This window comes from Melanostigma gelatinosum (genome assembly GCF_949748355.1).
Source record: "Melanostigma gelatinosum genome assembly, chromosome: 3".
Taxonomy (NCBI): Eukaryota; Metazoa; Chordata; class Actinopteri; order Perciformes; family Zoarcidae; genus Melanostigma; species Melanostigma gelatinosum.
The window spans coordinates 18,421,306-18,448,908 of record NC_136636.1 but is presented as its reverse complement, the minus strand read 5'-3'; the positions used below and the strand labels follow the sequence as shown (position 1 = coordinate 18,448,908).

At 42.3% G+C, this 27,603-nt stretch overlaps 2 protein-coding genes across 2 annotated transcripts in view; both read left to right on the top strand.

The window, feature by feature from the left end:
• The window catches only part of poc1a (POC1 centriolar protein A), a 32,378-nt gene extending 25,195 nt beyond the window's left edge, over positions 1 to 7,183 (top strand). The window contains exon 11 of the mRNA XM_079266496.1: positions 6,039 to 7,183. Within this exon, the coding sequence (XP_079122622.1) occupies positions 6,039 to 6,149 (111 nt within the window). The 3' untranslated portion in view covers positions 6,150 to 7,183. The remainder of the gene's footprint in view (positions 1 to 6,038) is intronic.
• A 13,351-nt stretch (positions 7,184 to 20,534) lies between these two features.
• Positions 20,535 to 27,326, top strand: dusp7 (dual specificity phosphatase 7). The gene is made up of 3 exons (XM_079266178.1): positions 20,535 to 21,329; positions 23,309 to 23,737; positions 26,062 to 27,326. Exons 1-3 carry the CDS (start codon positions 20,921 to 20,923, stop codon positions 26,376 to 26,378), a joined length of 1,155 nt encoding a protein of 384 aa, XP_079122304.1. The 5' UTR covers positions 20,535 to 20,920; the 3' UTR covers positions 26,379 to 27,326.
• Positions 27,327 to 27,603: the final 277 nt, after the last annotated feature.

The window sequence follows — 27,603 nt, the reverse complement described above, 5'->3', positions numbered from 1 at the left end:
GTTGCATTTGCAACTTGTCGTAATCTTTCTTGTAAACATTGGGTGCAATGGACAGCAATACATCTTTTTGGTAACCGACCTGAGGCTGCAGCCAGTTGCAGTCTGCACCGGACCACCCCTCATTGCAAGCAGTTCCTATCACCTGTCTAATTTATTTTATATCTACATTGCTGTTCATTGTTCAGATGCAGGAAGAGACCACTGTCTGCCGATGATTAGAAGGCATGATTCCTGTGAATTGTGAAATGTGCAGCTGTGGAAGTCAGATGCTGGAAAGAATCTCCCATTTGTTTTAAGCTCAGGGCATTCCCGGTACGGTCGCATTCGACTTCTAGTTCTTATGTCGATCCAAATGCGTGTTCGATTAAAATCGTGTATCTACATTATATCATGATCCTGTAATTGCTGCACATTTTATTCAAAGTATTTAGTTTGAGCTTGTTGATCTCCAGATGACTGATCGAGCACCAAAAACTGAAGTGGTCCTCATCTCAGTGCAACTCCTAAGACCCTTGAAAAAAAAAAAGTCATGCTCATACCAACAATTCATGATATATTGATTTGAGGGTGTGTGCATGTTGTGCTTTCCAGTATTTTCCATAAATATGAGACATAATGTGCAATTTCTTCCTTGAAAGTCTTCGCTCACATTGGGGTGAATGAGGAGAGGGAGCATGGAGGTTGTGTTTGTGTGTTTGTGTGTTTCCGTCATGTGTTCAGGGTTTTAGCTGGAGGTTGTGAACGTGCCCTGAGGGGGAAATGCATCATTGATATAAGAGTGCTGGCAGCACTCTGCCTCACTCACTGATATTAAGTGTAAGTGCTCAACGGCCACGCTGTGTGTGTGTCTCTGGCTTTTCTTCTGTCGTTCTTTCTTCTTTCAAGTTGCAGTCCAGCATGTGGGAGTATTTACTATTGGCCCAGAGCAGCCAGGCAGCTAGCTAACTCCTCCCAGGGGGGGGGGCAACCTTCCTTTCAAGCCCAATGTACCCCAACCCTGATACCAGATGGATCGTCTGCGTCTGGTTTTATCCTTCTGCTCTTTTAATGTTTCATTCTTCTGCTCTAGATTAGGACAAGAGCTTGAGATAACTGGTAAATCATGTACGTGGTTTCTGTCGAGTTTTCTTTATATTATACACATTTCTGACCATCTTAAGGCTGGCAGTCAAAAACAAAACATAGTTCTTTTCATGTGGCTTTGCAGTGACTTCAGTGGTGTCAATCCAGTAAAGGATACAGGATATTTTTACACCTTATACGGCGTGTCACTTGTGTTTTAATGTCCTTTTTTACTGTTCTGTTGCACCAAAGGGACTTGTGTTAACAGCTGATTTAGAAACTAGTAACATCATTTTTCGCAACTTTGATTTGGTGTGGAACAGAATAATTTCAAAGCCTGCATACAGTTCAGTAACAATGCAGCAAGTAGCACAGCTGGTACCCATACAGATGTTACCACTGGAGGCACCTTACCTGCTGTTTTATTCACAGCTTGATGGAGAGAGTTTAAAATACAAAGAGTTCTACAACCCATGAGTGCGACCCCTGAGGCCTTCAGTTCCCTAAAATACAGACGTTGCAAACAAGGCATGTTAAAGTCGGCCCACTTTAAGTATCTCCTAGACAGGTTCAATCCAGCTATGTTGCATTTTACCTTCAGAACGCACTCGCACAAAGCGACATTCATTTCTGCATTATATTCCTTCTTCTTTTATACGTATTTTCCCCAGTATCATCTCTTACTAGTACAGCTCTTTGTAACTCTAATAGTTGAGGAGACTGAGAGGGAAGATGATGAATTATTCACCGTTAGACTGGTGCTTCCAAAGCCACAGTTTGCTGTGTTAGCTGCTTTTCACTCGTCTGCCCCCCCCATACCCCTTTATTTTCCCCTCTCCCTCTGTTTGATAATTCATTGCTCTCACATGTCCACTCACACTAAGCCTGCCGTACCCACACTTAACCTCTTCTTTCACCCCCCCCCCCCTCTTAATTATGAAGAATCTCCAATGAATCATTTCTCTCTCTCAATTTCATTTACCAAGTCGTGTTTACCAGGCTTCTCCCCAATATACCACGAGACAGAAGGTGAGAAGATTTTGTGAACTTTCTCTGTGATGTGGCTCAACGGGAACACACTGCAACACAAAGTGCTTTTATCAACACTTGCTCCTTTGAAACAAAACATTTTCCTTCTCTGTAATTCCCCCAAACGACCAGAGTCGCCAGCCACACTGTGTGCGTCAGAATAGATATACATAGATGTGGACCAGTCCACTGATTTGGTATTTCTGTGAAAGCAGCCTTAAGCAGAGCTGCAAGGAACATGAGGAGAAAGAGAAAGAAACGCGTTCCTGTTCCTCAGAAAAGAATCAAACCCTTTCTGTCTGAGATTCTGAGGAAACGGAGTCCGTCTCTGGTTTCTCTGTTTATAGCGGTGTTCTGGGAGAAAGAAACGCCGCAACGAAAAATTGCCACCAACATAGTTAATTTACTTTTTTCTTTGACCTGTAGAAAAATCAAAGTCACAAGATAAGTCACAACTCTGAGAAATACGGGCGCTTACGTGGCACTTTTATCATACGTACCATTTACAAAGCAAAGCAAACTAACTTCCACACCAAGCGCTCGAGCTATAAAGACTTCAAATTACACTTTCAGGTGGACGGACAAGTGTTTACCAACTTTATAATTGAATAATTTAATGTCAGTCATGTCCAGTCACATACTAGGTAACCTAGTCTTGTTTCATTAGTTGTTTTTTTACCCGTTCCTCAATGGTCTGTTGTTTTTGACTCTTCTTTTGTATTCTTGTAACTCTCTTTAGCAGTGGCATATTTGATCATCTGTTACCTACGTTTATAGAAAAGAAGAGACTTTTCCGCCTTTCACCGGCACCAGTTTGCCTTCTCATTGACTCACAGACTGTTGTAGTGTGGGTCATACCAAAGCTATGAGACTCTGTAACAGAGGCCAGCAGGGCTCAGGGCGATGGAGAGTATAATGTGTTCTGGAGAGAAAAGAAAAACAGCTCGCTCTATTTTAAGGAGCATAAAGATTTGGTTTCCACTCCAGATGAAAACTATATGCCCATATAATGTTGCCACTGCCTGGGGACACGTGCAGAATCACACACACACACATAGCTGGCCTGGGTAGCCATATCAGGTTGGTGAGATAAACAGGGTGGTATTGATCTAGAAAACGGAGACAGGCAGAGAGAAGGAGGGAAAGAGGAAATACAAGCCCTTTCTCTCCCATGATGCATGGAATAGCAGGAGATGTTATCTAGTTTGACGACCCAAAAGAAAGCACCACTTTGCCCGGCATTAGGTGTGTGCTGAGTGTGAGATTATCTCAGGGATTTAATAATCCCTGTCAATCCCTTCATGTCATCCTAATGTGAACACCATTTCCCATAAGCCCCTAGACCTGTGTAACCACTCGACTGAAGATGCGAGGACCGGCGATTTGTAATAGCAGCAGGACGGAGAAGATGTTTTTAGACAGCAGAGATAACGACAAAAGAAAAATGGCGTTGGTGAATTTAATGGATATGGATGAAACAAGTTACAATGACGTAATGTTAAGTTTCATTGGAGCTGTTGGAGCGAATCGTTGTTTAACTTTGATGAAATCACAAACAGCGAGTGCTAAGTGGAGGCAGTATGTCTGAGAATATGGAAAGTAAATCTTAACAAGAAGCCGCTTCATTTCTTTCAGAAAGACAGATGAAGGAAATGAAAACAAAGCGATTGTATTGAGTTACAGACGCTAGTGGAAAAGAGCTTTTCTGTTTGACGTCTTAATAGATACGTGGAGCCGACATGATGAGTCTATCAATCGCCACACTATTAGTGAAAAGAGAAGCGGTGTTGACGACTTTGGTCCACCAATCAAATCACAAACTGATATCAGATTATGCTGCTTCTGGGGGTTATGATGTTAATTTGGGTAAAATAATAAAACGCACTAAAACATTTACATGACAGTGGATTTGTAATCTGAGCATCAAGCGTATGTTCGGTCCTCTAAACCCGTCTCTCTTTTGTCCTTACTTGCATTTATTAGATTGTTTCTTGCTCTCAGTCTTTGCTAACTGGAATCAGAGGAATTTAAGTCGTCGATGAGTCAGCCGTCCGGCCGTATGCATGGACAAAATAACACTTCTGTTACGGCATGGCGACACATGCTTTTCATTTTCATCAGATCTTAAGAGACTCTTATTTTGTGTTCATTCATATTTTGGGTTAATTTGTGGAGCGAGGATAACACTGGAAAAATAATCAACGAACCAAATAGTCCGTAGAAATCCAATGACAATCTTTCGTCGATGAGACACTGCTACCGGAATAGTCCTGATTGTATGAAGTGACCTTAACATGATCGTGAAGGAGAGACAGTCCTGGAACAGAAAGGAAACAAGCGATCAGGAGACATAGTCCCATCACGATCATTTTATTTACACCCTGCATTTGATATCATAGTTTTGAGTCTCTTCCTGTATAGTTTGAATGAGCTAACCCAGCATCAGGTTATTTCCAAATGAAACAAACCTAAATTATTTTTTTTGTCTGTCTCTCTATTCAATGCTGTTTTTATTTTTGATAAATGACTCATCTCTGCGCTGCTTTTGAGCAATTTCAAAATTAAACTCGCTGGCACAAGGAGGGACATATAGTTACAGGTCGAGACATGTTGACATATCTTTCTGGAGAGAGTTGAGGGGGAGACATGTCTGCTGTTTGATTGTTCCTGCTTCTAACCAAGCACTACTATCCAAAACGGCTGACTAGCGACATTAGTTCAGTGAACAATGATGTCAGAGATTTAGAGGGAACTGTCGCAACTGTAGTGTCTCCAGAAGATTCATTCGAATTACTCACAGCTGTTTTTTGTTTCAACACTTTAAACACATTTCTTTTGGATTAGCACAACTCCAATTCATGCGTTACTTCTCAGTCACGTCGCAGATTTATTTATCGATTAGAATATGATAAGAGAGCAAAAAGAAAAGCCAAGAAGGTGTCAATCAACACTTTAGACCCATGTCCTTAACTGTGTGTCATGTTGGCTATACAGTTATTATTTCAGGTTATCTGAACACGATATCAGTGGACAGAAGCAGTCATTTAAAGGTTCATTTAACAGACAGCATGAAGTCTTAACGCAACGAGCTCACCCTGAAGTTGAGTGAACTCACAAAGACTTCTCAGCTTCTACATTTTACAGCGTAGGGAACTTACTGGGTTTATAGCCTTCAAACATATTAAAAATATGTTTTCACCCAAGGCTCTTAAGCGAACACGTTTTCTAACTACAGCCACTATAACGAGTTAAGAAGTGCAGTACTTTGCTCAATTCTCCTTATCGTGTCAGAGCGCTGAAGAAAAAACAGTATTTTGTCTTGAATCCTCTACTTCTTTGTATTTGTTTCAGATGATAAAAGGCTGATTGCGTTACTGCCTTGACGTTAGATACAATGACGAGACAGAACAGCTCAGTAATCGCTTCATTCAGATGGTGAAATTACACCTGGGTGCTCCTCTGGTAAACAGGCTCAGATGACACAAGTGCACAACAAATGCTGTCACTGTTGGAGGATGCCGAGAGGAAAAGTATGTCGCACTGTGATCTCACTACCCACACATGCCCGTCCTGTTTCGGATAGCGACCTTCTTGTATTCTCTGTGTGCGTAAGGCTGTTTATGCAACTGTGTGAGAGGGAGAACAAGAGCGAGTGCGTGCCAGACACAGAAACTCTGCTGTTTTCGGCTCAGGCAGCAGATCTCTCTGCGATAATCAGCTGGATTGTCTTGCATGCACAACATCTGTCTCGAGCACACACACAGACACACACAACTGCCTCTTTCACACACACAAACACAGCCATTATATAGTCATTACTGTCAAGCTGATGCTATACAGCCCTCTCTAACATGCTCTTTCGCTCTTATCCATCTCCTTCCTCTCCCCCCCCCCCCCCTTTCTTTCTTTCTTCATCTTGTCCGTCTCCTCTTGTTGCCTCCATCCAGACGGTTTCGATCCTGGAGCAGCGTCTGACGCTGACAGAGGACAAACTCAAGGAGTGTTTGGAGAACCAGATCGAGATCGGTCTGCATCTCCAGAGACGAGAGGAGGCCTAAAGATGGCGGCCCCAGAGAGAGGTCGAGCTGTGGTGTGAAGGAAATGGGGTCACACCAACACCATGAACAGAAACACGTCGTATGCGGTGTTCTCTCACTGTTGTTGATCACACTTAAAATGTGAAAAATTGCACACGGTGTGGGAACATTTTCCCGACTGGACTTTAAAATGCACACCGAGCCTTAACTGCTGATGTACGGCGCCTGTTTCACAAAGAGATATCAGAAGTGAAGGAGTTGAATATTAGAGAAGTTGTTCTTCTACAAGAGTGCTGAGAGCGCAGTCCCTTTTCTGCTGACGGAAGGACCTGCTGCTACAAGTCACTGTGTGTGTGTGTGTGTGTGTGTGTGTGTACAAAAGTGTAGAAACATGCAAGAGACTGTCATACTTGCCTTTGCACTACCCGTGTGGGCGGATTTAGATCTATTTGTCCACGTGCAGGCTCACGCAGAAAGGCATCAGAATGAAATGTTCTTTTTCATCAAAAAGCACATCGACTGTAAACGGTATTCACAACCAACATGTCCGTGAGTTACACACAGTTATTATTTCAGATGCACTCAGCAGCATTTGTAAGTTGCAGAAACAGGAACCTGAGTTTGACCTTATTCGCTGAGTTAGCGGTCCACAGAGACTTCGTGTTTGTTTACTGCCATCATTAGGAGAAGCACTGAGAGAAGTTGAATTGCGTCCTTAGTAAGTAAATACTCACTAGTGTGAACCCGGCCCGTGTTTTTCTTTTTGAGATATGTTTGTTGAAATCTACATTACCTCACTGTTGAAGTAACTTATGTTGCCTTTTTTCAAGTGAAATTATACATATATATATTGTATATGTATATTTGTGTCCTGTTTTTAAGGATTTACACTGAGAACTAATTGGCTTACGGCTGAGAGCCACAGACAGAAAGCATTGAGAGATGAACGAACACATTGTTGGTTTTGCTCTCCTGACTGGATTGTTGACAATGAAACAAAATGTAAAATAAAGGCAGTTTATATACTTTAAGTTGACATGATGGTACTATTTGGACGGCTGAATGGCTGATTGTAATTACTGCAGTTTGAAAGATAAGCGTCTTGTTCTTGTCTTTGTACTCTTTTATACATTGGAGGTAACTTATTGTGTACCTTCTTAATAAATGTTTTTCACGCGTATCTCTCTGAAATCAGTTGATAAAATCAATCTGGGTGCTCTTTCACAACACTGAGCTCTTTTTGTGTAACGAGGGAAAGAGCGTTTGTTTTCATAATCTTTGCCAAATCGATGATGTCACCGGGTTACTTTCTTCCTGCTCTGATTGGTCCACAGAGCTCGAGAGGTTACCGAAGAAATGCATGACGTTTCTGTCTTTATTGTCCTCAGCAGAGACGTTAAGTTCATGAGCCGTGAGCTGTCATCCAGTGCTCATTTTCAACCCTTTCTTTGCCAGATTTTGAGTGATGATTTATTACAAAAACACAGGGGTGGCAGCTAAATACACCTGCCCTGCTTGTGTCCAAAATCCTTATATTCCACCCCCTGAGTAATTCACGTAACCTGATCGCTGATACTGGATCAGTTCTTTTATTTTTAGACGCTCAATGAAAATGAGCCTGAGGCCACGCTCGGACGCACGCTGTGCTTTCTCCAGGAACAGATTCATCTGAGCCATAAAAGACCTATTCATTCATTGGACTTCTTTATTGAACAAACTGGTACCATGTTTACGTAGTACTGTAATGAATCATACTGGGTCTAATTGTGGAGGTCTCCGAGAACAGTGTGGCGTCATTAAGAGGGGAAAATATTAATGACTGTTTCTTTAAGACCCGACTCAGGCTCTGCACTGATGGAAAAAGAAGAAAAACAAAACCGGAATTCTGAAGCTGTGCTGCCGGGCCCACTCTCTTCCTTCCTGTCTGGGGCCCGAGGACACACTCAAACGCACACACACACACACACACACACACACACACACACACTCTTGCCAGAGAAAACGGCTCCCTTCACTATGGGCCTCAACCAGACGGCCTGCCAGGAGCTCTAGTGGAGGAGAGGAGGGGCTGAAAGAGTGGGTTCAACAACTGCAAGTCTTGACTGTGTGTGTGTGTGTGTGTGTGTGTGTGTGTGTGTGTGTGTGTGTGTGTGTGTGTGTGTGTGTGTGTGTGTGTGTGTGTGTGTGTGTGTGTGTGTGTGTGTGTGTGTGTGTGTGTGTGTGTGTGTGTGTGTGTGTGTGTGTGTGTGTGTGTGTGTGTGTGTGTGTGGAGACCAAGTCCAGTTTTAAACCTTGGGGGGAAATTTCTGCAAAGTGAGGACCTTCAGGCCAGAAATAGTTTGACAGGATTGTTTGAGTGTTAAAGGGATAAAAGTTAGAATTGGTTTTAGGTTAGAGCTGACACGATTAATACGTTAGTCAATTGACAGAAAATTGATCTGCATCTATAATCTATTGTAACTTTTCAAGTAGAAACACCAACTGTTCCTTGGTTCCAACTTTTCCACTGTGAGGATTTACTGCTTTTCTCTTTCATATCATTGTGAACTGAATGTCTTTGAGTTTTGGACTTTTGTTCTGACAAAACAAGACGTTAGAAGACGTCACATTGAACTCTGAGAGGCCGTGATGGTAATTTTTCGCTATTTTCTGGCATTTTACACACCAAACTATTCATCAAGGGAATAACTGGAATATCAACCGTACATGAACATATTTTGTCGTTGCAGTTCAGTTAAGGGTGAGGCCTCTGTGCGGTGTTTTGGCATCTGATAAGCTTTCAAACTAATGGATCTGTTACTCAAACTGGACTTCCTGGAAGAAATTCTTTGTAACATAGGTCAACATGCCACAGGAGTCGCAGGACTCAAAACGGTCATAACTCGCCGCACTTCACGACCGCTCTGGTGTGTTTTGGGGTTTAGTTGTGATGGTTAAAGTTAAGGGCATGAATGCTTTATGTCAAAGAAAGTCCTCACAAATATAGCTGTACAAATGCGTGAGCGTGTGCATGCATGAAAAAGAAAGGGGAGGAAAGAGAAGTTGGAGAGCAAGCCTCTGTAATATGTAGCCCATGTGTGGCCCACAAGTGTGTGCATGTGTGTGTAGGAGGGGGTTGGTGATCTTATGAGCAGAACATCTGGATATGTTTTTCCTGGTGCGCTGTGGTTGCTGCTACTGCTTGCCTGAGTGTGTGTCAGTGTGCGATTTACTAGTTCAGTGTGTCAGCTCCTCTTGGCTTTTTTCCGTGTCCTCAAACATATTGTGTCATATTCTGACTTGATGAGATTCATGAGATTGAGATGATACCAGGCCACTCTCACTGCTGCTGTGTCCCGTTGCAGCAGGTGGCGCTGCCATAGACAGCTTCACTGTGGCTGCCGTTACAAGTTGTACTAGCCTGTGATATAATCTAGACTTTGGTCACTGAAATGATCATTGTTACAATGTGGTGGTCTCTGCACAATGAGCTGGGGGGGGGGAACTGATGTTTTTGTAGTTCTAGGAAAGAAATGAGAGGCGGTCTGCGGAGACCAAATACACTGATCGGTGAAGAGGAACCACCGCAGAAATACACAGAATAAGTCTGCGTTCTGCTTGTGATGTACGAGAGTTTCCAGTGAGTGACAAGCAAAGCAGGTGCTCTATACGTTTGTACAAGCCCAAAGAGAAGTTCATCAATACAGACGGGTCCATATGCTCAAGGTAGACAAAATAATGTGAACACCCAATAGCTACAAAAGTGGCTTACGTATATTACTCTGAATGTCAGGTTGTGAGTTTTCAAAGCAGCATGAGCGAACGAGGAAAGGCTCGAAGAAGCCTCGCGTGGCCAAACTTCAGCTGCAGAGTTGTTTTTATATGTGCAGGGATCCGTGTGAATCAAACCATGACAACATGCGTAGGTGACAAATACTGGTAATCTGCATGCAGCCTTATTATGGCCCACTTTCTGAAGCAGCTGTTTGCAATGACAATCAAAGTCTTTTTTTCATAAAGTCTGAATTTTCTACTGTGTTCATTTGTGGAGGCGGGACATCATAGCCTGAAATACAGACCGCCTCTACTAACGTCAGAAACAATTCACACATTCTTTAGAAAAAAATGTGATTTTTTTTTTTTTTTAGGCGAAAAGAGTAGAGGTGCAATATCACACACCAAATTGAATGAGAGTGGCTGTTGTTTGGACAAAGGACACCCAACCTTTGTCTCATTTGCTCTGTGGTTTATTGTGATTACTTTAGAATAAGACATTGTAGATAGAGCTCTTAGCAACAAAGTCACATGAACAACGGCAAACAGAAGTATGTAAAGGTGTGGGAAGTCTTTCCCTCTTTACAGTTCCTTTCTGTAAAGAGGGAAAACTTGTCTGAGCCTCAGTCCCGCCATGTCTTCTCTGACCGCTGCTGGATTTGGCAATACTCCCCAGTGCCTCATTTCCTGCTTCAGCCCTCCTCCCCCACCTTGTCACCCCTCTCTCCCCCCTCATCGCCTCCCACTCCTTCACCCTCTGAGACTAAGCCGTGCTTGTCGGCAGTGGCTGAGGTTTGGCGCTCTGCTCCTCCAACCCACGCGTCAGCTTCTGCTCCAAAACGATCTTTTCCATTCGATCCCATGGGAGTGAATGGACGGAGGGAGTGAGGTTTCTTTGCTTTCTTTTGTTTTCTTCGTCTGTTGTAAGTCGATACAACAAAAAAGGCTTTTAATCTTGTTGACCAACTAGCCCTTTTTGACGTTCTGAAAAAGGAGCTTCAGCTCTTGTAAAAAGCAGTTCATGCTGCCCTCTTATCATCACTCTATTTCAGGATTCATTTCAATAAACAGAAACTTGAATTTGTATCTAAGTATATAATCAGGAAAAGGTCCTTCCAGTCGTATATGAAACTACAGCGTCAGCTCTAAATCACACAAATATAATGCTCAGGTAACACAAAAACAACCAGCTCACACACGCTTCAAGGTGTGTAAATGTGTGCTGAGAGTGTAAAGTTGATGACCTACTTTACAGCGAGCCAGCCCGTAAAACAAACTTGGACGTAACTTCTTGAAGCCTCGTCTCACCTGAACATCACCTGCCTCTCTGAAGAGTGACTGCTCATTTTACACACCCACGAGTTAGGTCAGAGATGTAGCTTAGAAATGTGTCTAAAAGCAAGATACCATGTGTGTTACAGTTTATGTTACTTTCTTGAATGACACTCACCTGAATGGGTGTGTATCAGGCTTGCATAACACTCTCATAACTGTATAAAGTGCTGCAGGGATGATGTTTTTTTTTTTGTAGGCCAACCAAGAAGTTAGCATCACTCCGGTTCCCAACAGGATTTTTCCATTGGATTTTGGGTTGTTGGAGAAAATAAACTCTGTGGCAAAAAAAAACCTTCATGAGACTTACTGTACATGTTTCATTCAGTAAAATAATCTTCACAAAGGAACACCACTTTTATCATTTTCAAAGCCTAAATGCTGTCATGAAAAGCTAACGAGGTTGCTTGTATTTGCTTTAAAATTGCTGGATTGATGTGCTGATGCGCTGTCAGACAACTCTTGCTGGAGCTGAAACAGAGAGGAGGAAAGTGGAACTCTTCATGAGATAGAACAGATCGTTTGTGTGTTATTTGTCCACCTTTGACCAGCTGTCTTTTGCCCTGCCTCTCAGCTGTCACAGTATTATAATGTGTGTGTGTGTGGGGGGGAGGTGAGGAAGGAGTTCACACACGATGACTCACCTCAGTGCTTTTACAATCTTGCTGACATAGTTACAGTGTGTTTGCTCTGCAGGTCGATTAGATACAGTAGGCGTACAGGTGGTTTAAAAGAAATATATATGTATATATTTATTTTAAAGTTCAAATAAAGAGTCAACCAGAATTGGCGTTGCTTTTGTCGTGTTGGTTCAGCGGTTTATTAAATACTCACTCAAACAGGGAATAAAACCAGTCAAATGTGTTTTCTGGATCGGCGCCAGGCTTAGAGAGCAGCGCAGTGATTCAGAGGACAGGTTGGGTGACTCAGTTTTCAGGTGGATTTCTACTGTTAACTCTTTCAGAGACGGTGTGTCTACTTGCTCCATTATGGTTTGTAGACTTTAGTTCTTCAGCCCCACTGAAGGGTTGATTGAGTCAAAGAGGTGCTGATCCCACCCTGTTCTCTAACCTTTGCTGTGACCACCTTGCCTCTTTAAAATGATGTTCAACTTATTCGCATTAGCAAATACATTCAGAAGCAATCAAAGCATGTTTTTAAAGTGAGGAAATAATCATGGCCTTTGGTTAAATGTTCAACGGTGACATGAAACACAAGACGGGATGGATAAACTTTGTAACACGAGTCTACAGCTGCCATGCTAGCTAGTGCTGAAGGAATATAGTTGTGACCTATAGTTGCATGCTACCATGTTGATATTTAGCAGGTATAATGTTTATCACCTAAAATGTCACCTGTCAGTGGCGCTAGAGGAAAGGTCAGGGCATTATCAAAGGATTCATCCTCTGGGGACCATGAATGTATGTACAAAGTGTCACGAATATTCATGAAAACCGTTCTTGAGATATTTCAATCTCGATCACAGTGGTGGATCGACCGACCGCGAAAAACGAATCCGAACCGCGATCTGTCCGTAACGACACACAAGACGAAATACCTCGTTTCCGTTGTCTTTGTCCTGTGCTTCTTCAGCCCGACCGTCCACCCTGACCTGCTCCTCATGACCTCTGTGAAGGGTAAAGGCCTCCGAACGCTCTAATACCACATGTCCACTGTGTGGTACAGCAGTGCTCGACTCAACTCATTTACTTTTGCTTTTCCAACTAAAGTTAGTAGATGGTACTTTTTTTTGGTACCAGTGTTGTTGAGGTTCTAACCAAACTGTTACTAGAAGGTGCAGACCACTGATTGGTCAGAGAGAAACATTACCCTTTTCCCCTGCAGTGTTTTGCACAAATAAGGAAAACAATACATATCTTTCAGCCATTTACTCAAAACTATTTTTTTTCTCATACTCTGAGCCAGAAGTCTCCACTTCAGTAGCACTTAAAAAACAAAACGTTTCAGCTAAATCCCTATCTATATTCTGAAAGTTTTTACAGAGGCGTTTGTTCATATATAATGCATAGCCTGATTTGAACATTTTATTCCAAAAAGCATGGTGAAATGGGGTTTTTTTAATGTCTGTTGACAGTATTTTCTGATTTGTGGAGTGATACAAATATTCCCTCTGTAAAAACCTTAAAGTAAATGAAACAAGAATGTTTAAGCTGTCTTTATCCAATGTTCAAATTGATGCTAAATAAAGCCTCATTTGCTTATTTAAACGCATTTCTTTAAGAAAACTGAGTGTGAATAATCAGCTGGGGAAGCTTCATGGCGATAGCTGCTATCTTTTACCCTATTCCCCTGGAGTGTCTCCCCTTGAGTATGTCACACTTAGATTGGATGAAACATTGCCACATATTTGGCAAATCAGCTGATTAGCAGTATTTTGGTGGACAAAGGGTTGGCGGTGAAGGATTGCATGTTTTATTCAGTTGTTTCCTCCCATGATCACTGCTGGACTGAGGAGATTTGATTCAGATGTCCACTTGGTAAACTCATTTCCATCATTGTCACTCAGCCAGCTCCACTTTAAATCCATTCTCCCTCAAGATTGTTGTCTCTCTCTCTGTCTCTCCTCTTTGTGTGATGTTAGTCTCTCTGTCGCTCTCCATCTTTCTGGTTTGGTCTTTCACAATGCATTCAGCTGAGAGACTTCTCTGTGGCTCAGAGTTCACAGCGTGAGCATGTGTTCACCTCTCTTTAATCGACACACACACACACACACTATACATACAGCTTTAATGCACACAGTCACACTTCTCTATCGCTAGGATTTCTGAAGAATTGATAGCGGTCAGTGCTCACACACTTCCACTGAAGACATCAGCATTACCACCGGCCTCCTTTTTACTTTTTACACTCCACCAGTTCACCAGTTCACCATGTCATCCCAGCCGTTTGAGGCAGCTACATTTGAGAAAGCGTTCCGTTATTTTATCACATTTGTTGGAGGTGAGGCATCACTCAGCACCTCAGCTGTTTCTGGTTGTTGGCGTTGATGTGCTTTGCTAAATTTCCTCACATAAGTATCACCTTTGATGACAAGCTATATTTTGATCATCATGTTAAAAAAACATTTCACGAACCAGAATGTTTCTTTTTATCGACAGAACAACTCTTTATAATCCTGACTCGGTTAGTAGAGCTTCTCTGGGCTTCAGCTGGTTCGAGATCACTTCTCAGAATGCACATAACTCCAAATTTGACCTCTGGTTGCCCTTTTTTTTTGAAATTTCTACTAGAAACCATCCCAGTATGTCTTGCAATTACGGCCATTGGATGAATCTGCATCTCTGATTTATGTCTAATGTGAACGTTCATAGTGTACGGATGTGGAGGTCGTTCATAGTGTACGGATGTGGAGGTCGTTCATAGTGTACGGATGTGGAGGTCGGGGGTCAGGGATGGATGTGTCGTGTATGTGACTTATATGCGGGAGACCTTATATCACTTCCAGTCACAGACCTTGAATTAACGTTTGCTTTTTTGTTAACCAGAAGAGCCTCTCCGAACCGTAGCTATTTTGGCGTGGCCGTGCAGAGATTTTTAAAAAGCGGGAATTTTTAAAAAAACATTCTACTTTCTTCCAATAATGGCATTCCTGTGTGGCTATGCTGTCCCTAAAAAACACATTTTAGAATTCACATTTTGCGTCCTCTTGATTTTCTTTTCTTTTTCCTTTGCTCTTACTGAACTCTTGATTTCTTTCGTATTTTACTCCAATCTTTTTTATTTTATTCTTCTAGATTTTGGTCAAAGGATTGCTGGAAATGTGCCTAGCCCATGACACCATCATAATAACAATGAAATAAATAAAATAAAAACCGCCAGTGCTTTTTTACAAAGTGCTTTATGTAAAAGTACCTCTGTCAAGCTTGTAATTTCCTAATCAGGGTACTTTAAACACCTTGAAAAAAGTACAACTAAATCAGTCACCTTTTGAAAACCTAAGATTTAGCCACTAATCACTAACTAGAACAATCTATGTTCTTGTATATGTTTGCGATTACAAAACAGACACGAATCACAGAGCGACTGAACAGAGACAGATAAAGTGCTGTGGCACATTTTCCAGGCCTGTTTCATGTGTTGGTGACCTGCGTGCTTGGGGGCAAAGGAACCAGCAGAGGAAATGCCAGCATTAGCGTGGGAGAAGGGTGGCCACCTCACTCCATAACTGAGGTGAGTGGGTTTAAACCACAGTCTGCCTTAAAGAGACCTCAGACAAAGACAAAGAAACACAGAATCGTGATGTACATGCAGCATATTTATTTGGATATTTGGGCGCAAGATACAATTCATTTTTTGATCAGGACAAATGATGTCTTAATGAACAGGAACAGTTCATTTTGTGTGAACATGACGTTTAAATCTGTAAGGATTTGAAAGTCATCTGTGAAAAAAAACGTTTGGAGCCACTCCATTGACAATGAATAGGAGACTTAGTGAACACTGGATACAACACAGGGTGATTTACCAGGGATGTGGGCAGATTTTCTGGTTCAGAAATGAGTTTAGTTTAAAGCTGTTCATGGCTAAGAAGACCCGCACGAGTCCACAGCAGAGATGCCAGGGTGGGTACACTTCCCCACCGGTGTTACAGATTACACAAGAAGAGATATTCGTCAATGATCTTTCTGTAGATTGCTGTAAATATTGCTAAATAGGTGCTTTCGCTTTTTTTTGGCAAGCATACACAGAGTGTTTAGATTAATCTCCCATTCACTGTCTGAAGTGCACATTGTTTTCTAAACACTGACACTGCAGCTTTTGTGCATATGTTACAGTAAAACTATAAGCCTAAAGCCTCTGGAGGATGCTTTGGGAGTTGACTTTGGGAGTTGGTAGTCTTTTGGGTTATGTCTTGAAATGGGGCGCAAACTTGGAAAATGTGATTGAAAACAAATTTCCTGCATTTCACCACCGAACCTCTTAGATTAAGTCAAGAAACAGCCACCCGCACTACTACAGATTATTTGAATGCAGGTACACAAAACCAACTCTTCGCTGCGGCTCCTTTGCGGACGTCTCATCTCCACGGTCGAATCCTCTCCGATCAGCGAACTAGCGCACGGTGGGCTATCTGGCAAACTTTGCTCATGTTGACTCTCGGTTTGCAACAGTACAATCCTACTTTTAGCTCATTTAAAGTTTAGCTGGGCCGAGCAACAAACGCCAGCCTATCTATTCTTTTGTTTCGTGTTTCAGTCCATGACGGCAGTGAAGCTGAATGGCTTCATGTTTCTTTCCTTTGTAAACAGACAGACTCCTGCGTGGATTGACAGACTGTGATTGACAGCATGGAATGTGCTCAAATCAAAAATGCAACTGTCAGCAATGAGATTACTAGTCAGTACAAAAACTCCTGCCCACTGGAGAACACTAATGTAGGGGGCGCTATCGAGGAAGAGAAATGTGTACAACTTATACATTTCATTTTTCCAAATACAATTTTTCTAAATTACACTGAACAAAACATTTTTATTGTTATGATTTTAGTTTGGCTTTACTTTTTCAGATTTAAGAAAGTGCAGTTTAGGAGTATGTGGAATCATGAAGTCACTTCTTCCTGAGGAAACAAAACTGCTCCTTGTTTTGTCAATCTCTAAATTCTAGCGAACAACACTTCCCCCTCCCAAAAAAATTTCTGTTGTGTGGCTTTTCATTCAGAGAAAAAACACGTCATACAGGCGGGTTAGCTCAGTTCAAATTCTTAGATTTACAAAAGGGAATAAGGGACTTTACGCTCATCTCAACTTCATGCTTCAGAGCATGACATTACCATACCGGAGTATAGATTCAAGATGGAATTAAGGGCTCCTCCATCTGGCAGAAGGATTTCATCCACCAGTGAGGGATGAGTCTCTGTGTCAACTGTGAAAAGATTCATGTTGCATGTTGCTTTTTCTGTTTGATTAGGTTATACTGTACGGACGGTTATTCATATTCCATTTCAATATGAACACGATAAAGCTGATTAAAACCCTCAAGTATAGTGGAGAACGGAGGAGGGCCATTTTCTAAAGACTGTGACTGTGACACAGACAAGATGTATTGTGAAATGTGTGTACAAAGACAATCTGAAAGCTTCTGTTCTTCCCAAAATGGCAGATTAAAGGCTGTATGCATGTATGAGCAAGTAGACTCACGATGGTGGGTGAAGCTGCTGATGAGCTCATGTCTTTTGTTGTTCAGATAGTGTTGAATACGTCCTAATCTTTACATAAGCTCATTTGCCCTATCCTGCTTTTATTACATAACCCATTCTGCTTATGAAGTAATACCAGTGAAAGGAAGAGACAACATATCTTCTCAATCGGTTTCTCATTATGAGCAATGGGGCTTAACGTGAACATCATGATGTCACGTACTTCTGACCAATCAGGAACATTTTAATCAAAATCTGAAGACAGGTGGTAGGCTTTTTGCAAATATTAAATAAAAGGGATTCAGATAGAACAAATTCAATTCAGAATACAAAGAGTAATACTTTACTTTGTTGGCAGTTGCAGGTGACCTGACAACAGTTTTTCTAAAAGGTGGTCTGGTGTTGAAATGCTTTTTTTGCCTGAGATTGTATTGTCGTAGTACTGCGGTTGGCCACTGGAGCTAATTGGCAGCAACACGGAGTGACCGCACCGTATCCAGCTCGTTAAAGGTGCTAAATGCAAAATTGGGAGTACATCTATTGCCTCTCAACAGTGTTTAGAAACCAGGCGATTATATTTGGTCATGTTGCCATCTTTGCCCTGACCTCACAACCTCCTGTTATAATTAATGAAACAATCTGATATAGGAACCCCAAAAAATAATATTTAACAGTGTGACACAGATTGCCACCAGATGTTCTTATTACACAGTCTATTTGTACGCTTAAAGCGACATGTTATCGTCCTGTCGCACACCAAATCAAACAGACTGTGATAGAGCTTCATCAGAAGTTTCGGTCCTCAGTCATGAAAGTTAAAAATAAGTGATGATAGTTTGTGTTTACTACTGGACAGACACACAAAAGTGGCTACACATCTCTGAGAGAGCCTGTTGTTGTCCATGAAGGGAGTGGAAACACAAGAGCCCTAAAGTGTGTGTGTGCGTCTGTTTGTGTACTTGCGTATATGCATGCATGTCTGTGTTTTGTTAGTGTGGTGTGTGTGTGTGTGTGTATAAGTCACTGGGGGGGTGATAAAGAGCCATTGTCTGCAGCTGGTGCATCCCCCACTCCTCCTTTCTGCAGCTGTGAGGAAATCAAACGCTCCTCTTTTCCTCCTCTCTGCCGCTGTCACAACCTGCTGATGCCTTATTAGGTCATTGATGGTGAATCGTATGTGATGACCCACAGCAGCAGGTACACCAGCACCATTGAGCAGTCACAAGATGTAAATATTCTACATAACATCATCATGACACTAAGCGTTAGTAATGATAAGAAGAATAATACATATTTATATTTATACATCACCTTTCTAAAAAGTTTTTTACATCAAACTATAAATTTAAATAATTCACATTTCAATAAAAGTACAGAGGAATTGAATAAAGGAGTGAGGAAAAATAACGTTTCTTATATGCATGTTTTTATTTTTGCTGTAACAAAAAAATACATAATACTTTCAAACTTTGAAAATGAGTCTTGTAGACAAACTAGGACTTTGTCACTCGTCCTGTCAATTTAGTGGCCAAAGGCCCGTTTTCAGCAATGTGTCCAGTAATTGATTTGTGAACGAATTATGGATGAATGTATGAACTTAGTGAGTGTCAAAGACAGAGGAAAGGTTGTGTGGAGATCAGTGGAAAATGAACCAGGCTCACTTCTTATGCACGAGGTCCATAATTCAAAGTTACACTCTGTCCTCAGGTATTTCATTAAAACAGTTTATTGTCAAGCATTAACAAAAATAAATCAACAGGATGATAACAACCTACTTGTAGGGAAAGTATGTTACTGCTCATCAATAAAAAAATCGATTTGTTAATTGTTTGGCCTGTAAGGAACAAAAATATACAATACCAGTAAGGATACATTGTGTGAGCAATATACACAAGGCAGTGTTATCTTGGGTTGAACAAAAAAAACATGAAGAATATTGTTGAAAGAAAGGTGAACGTTAAAGGTGCTCAATATGGAATCCAGAGAATGTCTATTGCCTCCAAACGGCTCTCAACATGCCGATGGCTGAGCTTCCGGCTAACGGTGCCAACAGAGCTAACAGTGCAAACGACGGCAACAGCGCTAACAGTGTTTACCTGAGGGGGGACCGAATGGCGGGCGCCACGCAACAACAGCAGGGGGTCGAGGCGAGTAACCGCAGTATGAGCGCAGAGCAGAGCGGTGGGCTCACATGGACTCACATGCACAAATATGCCCCAAAAGGCGGCCTGGTTACGTAAACAAAGCACAGAGAAGCTTGGATAACAACAAACACAGAGGGAGAGGGACTTCTTTCTCTCCTCAGGTAGACATTACTCCACTTTATTTATAGCAAATAGCTGGAGGCTGCTATTTAGCACATTTGTTACAGAATGAGGAAAAACACATCCATTTCCTCTCTCTGTGTCTGTGACTTGACAAAACAACACGAGCCATTTAGCTACTTCGGAGATTTTGTTTAATTCAAGGAATTGCCAATTTTCGTCAGCAGATGGGGCTCACCCGGTTGTCGTGGATATGTAAATGTTCAACTTTCAATTTTTTTGAGAACTTTATGACATTTTTGCTGAGTTGTCGAGATTGAACGTGAATTACTCACCCTGGAAACAAACTCACCACAAAGTCCATTCAGTACAGAATGATTGTTTTTCTAATTCTCATTAATATTTGGAAATCATGAGTTCAGTAAAGTAATAAAAGCATTGCAACTTTTAGTAATATAAAGGAAAGTAGGCTATGAGGCAAAAGGGTCCAACATTAATTTAAAATCTCAAAAAGTGTTATTTCAGATTCATGAGGAAAATGTAGACATATTAACAACCACACTTTATAAAAAGGCCATTTGCAGTTCCATGAACTGAACACGTGTCCGTGTAGAAACTACCTGTGACTTTTATTTGCAGATTCCTAAATCGAATGTGTCATTCATGATCAGACCGCACTGTACAGACGATCAATGAATGGACGTGGATGTGGTGAAAGCAGCCTGAGCGCGTGTCAATCTTTCGCAGCTCTGCACCTTTAAATCTCTCCGCCCCGCCCTCGTCTCAATGACAAGCCCGCAGAGCCTCTTTCACGCCTCCAGTGGAAATGACAAACCAGAGGCGCTCCACGGGGCCAGCATGTCAAATAACAACAAGAATCCAGAGTTTTAGCGACAGCAACTCATCCGAAGCGCACAACCTCGGACACTAACGAGGCTTCTTTTCGCCCGTTTTTTGTGGCTCTGCGGGCGCCTCGAAGTTGGTGCGAGCTTCGCCAAATGGACGTCCATGGACTGGAATGAAACCTCCAAATCTATCGGACTGACGGAAGGAGGGAAAGAAACCTCTGCATGTTCAAGTTTCCTGCTCCAACCAGAGGGGCATCGGTGCGCGCGTGTTGGATGTATGTGTGTGCGTGCGCGCCCGCAGGACCAGCAGCAGCAGCAGGAGCAGCGGCGGCCGCGGGAAGGGAAGTTTAGCGCCGTGATTTGTCTTCTCTCTATTCTGTTGTGTTGCTTTATTTTTTAAATGTCACACCAAGGGACAGGCGGATTAACGTTTCCCTGATGAAAATAAATCATCTGTGGGGAGACTCTGTGATCGTGACTTCGATGATGATGTCGAGTAAGAGCGTGGAGTGGCTGCAGGAGGAGCTGGAGTCCGGGGCCAGCTCTCTGCTGCTGCTGGACTGCAGACCCCACGAGCTGTACGAGTCCTCGCACATCGAGTCGGCCATCAACCTGGCCATCCCGGGCCTCATGCTCCGGAGGCTGAAGAAGGGCAACCTCCCCATCCGCTCCATCATCCCCAACAACGAGGACAAGGAGAAATTTGTCAAGCGGTGCAAGACGGACGTGGTGGTTCTGTACGACGAGGCGACCCCGGAGCGGCAGGAGTCCGGGCTGGGGAGCTCCGTCCTGGGGCTGCTGCTGCAGAAACTGCGGGACGACGGGTGCAAGGCTTTCTACCTGGAGGGTAAGATAAACTCCGCTTCTGTGGTGTAGCCTAGTTAATTCATAAAAAAAAATAACTCCCACTGACGGAAAGACAAATTGTTTCATTTCACTCTGATGTAATATCTGATGTAATTATCTGAGCGGAATTACAGGATATGCGGCTGTTTCTGAATGTGTCTTTTTCACCAAGCACTAAACAACCTCCATGTTGTGATTTATCTGACCTGGGATGCTTTTATTAATGAGCACGTATATGTTTCATCCCTTTTCTGGGTCTTTGATACCTCTGAAGCAAACCGCTTGAGAAGATATTGTTTTGGGGAAAGGGGCATCGTCACATTTTTGACAATTCCACTCGTGTTCGTATAAAACCTTTATTACATATATTTAAATAGCTTGTAAGGATATTTAAGTGTCACAGTGTGGCGACACTTCAAACACATCCAGCTGTTATCCTCTGTCTACAGGGTTTGTGTCTTATTTATTATGTATGAACTATAATGAACTATAACTATAATTTTTTATTAATCTATTCCTTCAATTCAATATCTGCTCTGTTATTTTATTGTACTGTAGATAGTGTGCATTCCATATGTTATATTTTACTCTGTAAATTGCTGCTGCTACAAACGAATTTCCCCCTGAGGATTAATAAAGTTTACATCTATCTATCCATCTAATGAGGCAGCGACAGTTTCGACGACTATAGCAGTTATTATAGGCGACTAAAAAACGAGGTAGAACACGTGAGCTGAACTCACTGCGAAGTCTCAATGAAGTTTGACATTGCACTTCCTTCACTTAATGCTGCTTATTGTCTGTTTTTTGTGTACTTATTTGGGTAGAATCGCTTCAATTATAGTCCAATCTAAAGAACCGTTCAACGGTGTCCCGTGTCTATAGAGCTGGGTCAAATATGTTTTCAATTAAATGCTGCAAAAAAAAAAATGGCCCCGCCATGTTGTGCTCCTTCAGGAAAAAGACTGGCGTTTTATTTTTTTCATGAATGAACAAGGACACGAGGAGACGACGACACACTCTGAAACAAAAATCAAAAATAATAATGAATAAAGACTCTAGGACTCTAAAATATGAATCGAATAACATGTGGTAGCGTTAGAAGATGCGGACGTGTTTGATTTCATGGCAATCAAAAGAAATGTTACACTTGAGTCATAAAGCCGAGCTGCCATTCACAAAAAGTCCACTGCGCTGAGTGGTGCGCGCGGTGGCAGCAGGACAGTCGGCTCTGCTGCTCTTCCTCCCCAGGGCTCAGCTTTTCTCAATGGAGCACATCTGTCCGGCCTGTTTGCCAAGTCACAATGACGTCAATATCGCCCTAATCGCCTCTTATCCGTCACATTATAAAATATGAATGTGTAGTGTTGCGTAAAAAGGTGGCGTGGCTGCAATAACTGCAATAACTGCAACAACAATCTCATACATTTGTTTTTTGTTTGTTATTTAATTAAAACACTATCACAATAGAAATGGCAAATTGAATAATGTTCATGATCTATTCGTCTTTATATGAGTTGATGAAAAAAGTTATGTAAATTGATTCCATTTGGGTAGTCTTTCCTACACCTGGCTGCTTTAATGAATGACATGTAATAAGAGTATTCATTTACAGTGGTAAAATGCGTTTTAATACATTGTTATGTTTGAAAACATAATTTGTGCTGATTATTTACCAGCATCAACATTGTTGTTTCTTTTCAAAATTGTTCCTGTCAACTGTCTTTAACTCTGTTTATTATTTTATTTCTAATTTAAAGGTTTATTTCTTGTCATTCAAGTTCATGATTCCCCCCCCCCCCCCCCCCCCCCCCTGTATCATGCAGACTTGACATTCAGCTGCCATTTTGTAGATGTTGTATAACAGAACCTTGCCATGTGCTCATGAACAGGGCACTTTTTTAATACCACCCAGGGAAATGATTTTCTTGGCTTTTATCCTAACATTGACTTTCTCCTGGTCTTTTCCTCGTCCTCCAGGGGGCTTCAACAAGTTCCAGTCGGAGTACCCCGAGCACTGCGAGACCAACTTGGACTGCTCCTGCCCCAGTAGCTCGCCACCGGCCTCCGTCCTCGGCCTGGGAGGACTTCGCATCAGCTCCGACTGCTCAGACGGGGAATCTGACCGTGAGCCGGGCAGCGCCACCGAGTCAGAGGGCAGCCCGCTCCCCAACAACCAGCCAGCGTTTCCTGTCCAGATCCTGCCCTACCTTTACCTGGGCTGTGCCAAAGACTCCACCAACCTGGATGTGCTCAGCAAGTACAACATCAAGTACATCCTCAACGTGACGCCCAACCTGCCCAACATGTTCGAACACGAAGGGGACTTCAAGTACAAACAGATCCCCATCTCCGATCACTGGAGCCAGAACCTCTCTCAGTTTTTCCCCGAGGCCATTTCATTCATTGGTAAGTAAAGGCGGAGGGAACTCTCTATGTTACGTTACAACAGATCTTTTTGGAAACAGCGGGGTAACCATGATTTAGATTATCGATTAATCCAAGGCGACGTCTTCAAATGTCTTGTTTTGTCCGACCAACAGTCCAAAACGCAAACTATTTAACGCGTGAAAAAGAAACGAAGCAAAGCTGCACAGTTTGAGAAGCTGGACATCTGGTGTATTTGCATAAAACATTTTAAACAATTATAAAATTGCCGCAAGACTATTTGTCTAACAAGTAATTGATTTATCAACTAATTAAAGTCAGAAAATCGTGAAAAATGCTCAACAGTCTCCCAAAGGCCAAGTTGGCACCCTCAAATTGCTTGTTTTGTCCAACCAACACTCCAAAACCTAAAACAATTTTCACTTAACTCTTACATAACTAAGAAGAGCATCAAATATTCCGATTTCAGACGTGGAAACCAGTGAAATGCTTAAAAAATGACTGAGATGATCAATCAGTCACTTCATCACTAGTTTAGCCACAAGGATTCTAGCCCCTCACCTCGTCCCGTTTTCAGTATTTCCCGTCATTCCCATCGTTCCCTCTGATTCCCAGAGAATGAGTGAATTCCCTCTCGGATGAGTCAGTGAGAACCACAGTCTGATTGTCCAGACCCCTGACATTTAACTTTCTTTTTTTAAGGCTAATGTTTCAGCGTAGGTGGCAGCAAGTGAGACATATGCCAGAGCCAGAGGTCGTGGCCGATTCGGGTCATGCTGATGTTAAATGTTGCAGGCTGGCTGTAATGTGCAGGGATTACATCAGGTCTTTTAACTGCATGGTAATTATGGGTAGAGGAGAGACGCTCAGGCTGAAAAAGGAGACCCAGATGTGACCTTGGATGTACTGCTGTGGACTGCAGATTCCTTAAAAATCTGAAATTATTGTATGAACATGTAGAGATGGAGGAATTTGATGTTTTCAGGCATTGTAACAGGTGGATAAATGGACAATTCCCGCGTTATAATCCATTTAAAGCACAAATAAAGTGATGGAACGCTGCACAATCTAGAGATCAGGTCAGGACAAGTGAACCACGGTTTACTTCTTTGACTTCTGAGTCGTGTATAGTCGTGGAACGTGAGCACACATCACATATAAATTCCATTCGACATCCGCTTGGCAGCCTGAGCTCAAGAGCCAACTGACCCCAATCCTACAACAAGAGATGCAGGCAGAGAGAGAGAAAGGAGAGGATAAAAGAGGAAGAAAGGAAAGGAGCACTTAACTCTCTGGCTCCAATGGCCTGCAGTGATGCAAGTGCAAGGGCTCGTAACTGATAGAAGGGTGATGGATGTAGGCCTTTAATAATGTAAGGTGGGCTTCTGTATTCAGACTGAGAGCAAGAAAGCAGAAGAACTGTAATAAATGTTGAGAAAGAGAGGTCGAGTCGTCAGCGTTGGGACTTGGAGTAAGCCTGTGTTATGCTGTGATTATATAACGTTTCATATTTCTGTCGCACAAGTTATTGCTATTTAGTTGTAATTCAATACCAACAAAATCTGGTGTAGTTTGAGGTACAGATGTTTTTTTGATTTACATTTGAAGAATTGAATCTCGTGTCATAAGATCCATTGCTTAGAAGTGCCTGAAAATGTGGTTTTAGTCAGTGATTGATAATCATTATTTCTATAACATTAGATATAAATAAATAAGCAACAATCGTATTTAAAGTGCAGAAATATTTATTTTAGTTTGATGTATTATTATTATTATTGATGTCCTTTCATCCTTTTTGTTTATTTCTTACTTTGCTATTCACCCTGACTATATGGCACGATGTTGCCTCACATCTTTTATATATATATATATATATATATATATATATATATATATATATATATATATATATATATATATATATATATATATATATATATATATATATATATATATAGGATACCATTGCTAATAGTAACAAGCTAGTTTAGAAGTTGGAGTTTTTTTATGTAATTGATATTCTGTACATTTTGTTCATCGTCATCAGTTATTAACACAGCAACAACTAGTCTTTTCGGGGTCCATATTCAAACGATACAGTATAATTACATATAAAACTAAACTTTAAATACAGCAGCTGCAATATCACCATTATAATTCATGAATCTCAGTTCACAAGCACATTCACACTACAGAGAAACAAAATGGAAAATAATACTTCTTCTCCTTGTTTGTATTGTTTTATGAGAACAGGCACAGACTCTAAAGCTCAATGGTAATGTGAAGGCTAGGATGTATGGCTGAAACATCTGTAATCTGAACCTCTCTCATGGTTTCCTCTTCAGACGAGGCTCGCTCCAAAAAGTGCGGCATCCTGGTGCACTGTCTGGCCGGCATCAGCCGCTCGGTGACCGTCACGGTGGCCTACCTGATGCAGAAGCTCAACCTGTCACTCAACGATGCGTACGACTTTGTCAAGCGGAAAAAGTCAAACATTTCCCCAAACTTCAACTTCATGGGCCAGCTCCTGGACTTTGAGCGGACGCTGGGCCTCAACAGCCCCTGTGACAACCACTCGACCTCCCCGACGCACGACCAGCTCTTCTTCACCACCCCGACCAATCACAATGTGTTTCAGCTGGACACGCTGGAGTCCAGATGAAACTTGAGTGGGGTGACTGTTCCTTTCTTTGGGTGGGGTTAAAGGCGGTGTTGTTACCACGATAACAAGCGTCTGCACTGGAGGGAAGCTGGCGGTTTTAATGAACGTTTGAGCCTCCCGAGGCTCGTTGTCTGAGCGCCTGGCGACGGGGCAGCGTCGGATGGGCAGGTGGAGGTCACAGGTGCGGCGTTAAAAAGGGGACGAGGTGTTTTTCAAACCCAGTGGGGGAACTGACAAATGGGTTTACAATGGCGTCCGCCGTGGGAGTTGATTGAAATCGAGGGAGGAAGAGCCCCGATCAACTTGTCTTGTCACAAAGAACCGAGGAGACTTAAGTGACTGAGCGAGGGACGCGGGAGGACAGACAGCTTCATACAAAGATAGGAAAAATCGACAGCGCTGGACTTATGAGACAACAACATCCTCTCTGTCTTTCTCTCGGCTCTCTGGCCGAGCTGACTGGTGCCAAGTGGAGAATCTGGGATTTACTTGTCGGAAAATCTCGCTCTACTGAATGTAGAGTTTTACAAACCAAGGAATTAACACACACATATACAAAGTGTGTGTGTTTGTACTGTATGTATGTCAACGTACATAGCAGAAAATTCAGTATGTCTTTATGCATTTTTGTATGCTTTTGTGTACATTTACGCACAAATCTGTACCTTTATATAAATATATATATATACACATAGAAATCGTATCTTTTCAATCCAACAATGGCTTAAGAGATTGTAAAACTAAAGAACGGGTGGAGACGGCAACAAAGAGGAACGTTATTGTGATATTCCAAGCCGTCGGTTTTTTTTTTTTTTTTTTTTTTTTGAAGTTTCATTTTTCCTTTCAGGTTTGTAATGACCTAATGCAGTTTGCACAGTGGTGTAGCCATTGACTTGTTGGCACTTGGTGCTGGAAGCAGGCAGATAAAGAGACATTCAGAGAGGAGGAGCGGAGAGGAGAGGCCAGTCCCAGGCTGCGACGAGTCCCGACAGCTGCACAGCGGAGTGGGGAGGGAGCAGAGGACACGGTTCAGGGGTTAGGGGCAAAGACGAGCAGCGGGCAAGATCAGGGCATGGGGGGGGGGGGGGGGTGAAGGCGAGTCGACAGTCGGCCAACTGTTTTCAAGTGCAAGTTCCTACTTCCTTCCCAGTACGACTGTTCATCCAGTTGCCTTACCAGAAGTACCAGTTGTCTCCACCAGCTGTTTTGATTCGTTCAGTTAGAA

Excerpts from the sequence above, each read along its gene's own strand:
- dusp7 (XM_079266178.1), top strand. The coding sequence starts at position 20,921 with ATGAAAATAAATCATCTGTGGGGAGACTCTGTGATCGTGACTTCGATG. Across the intron at positions 21,330-23,308 it reads CAAGGCTTTCTACCTGGAGG|GGGGCTTCAACAAGTTCCAG; the intron begins GTAAGATAAACT and ends CTCGTCCTCCAG. Across the intron at positions 23,738-26,061 it reads CGAGGCCATTTCATTCATTG|ACGAGGCTCGCTCCAAAAAG; the intron begins GTAAGTAAAGGC and ends TTTCCTCTTCAG.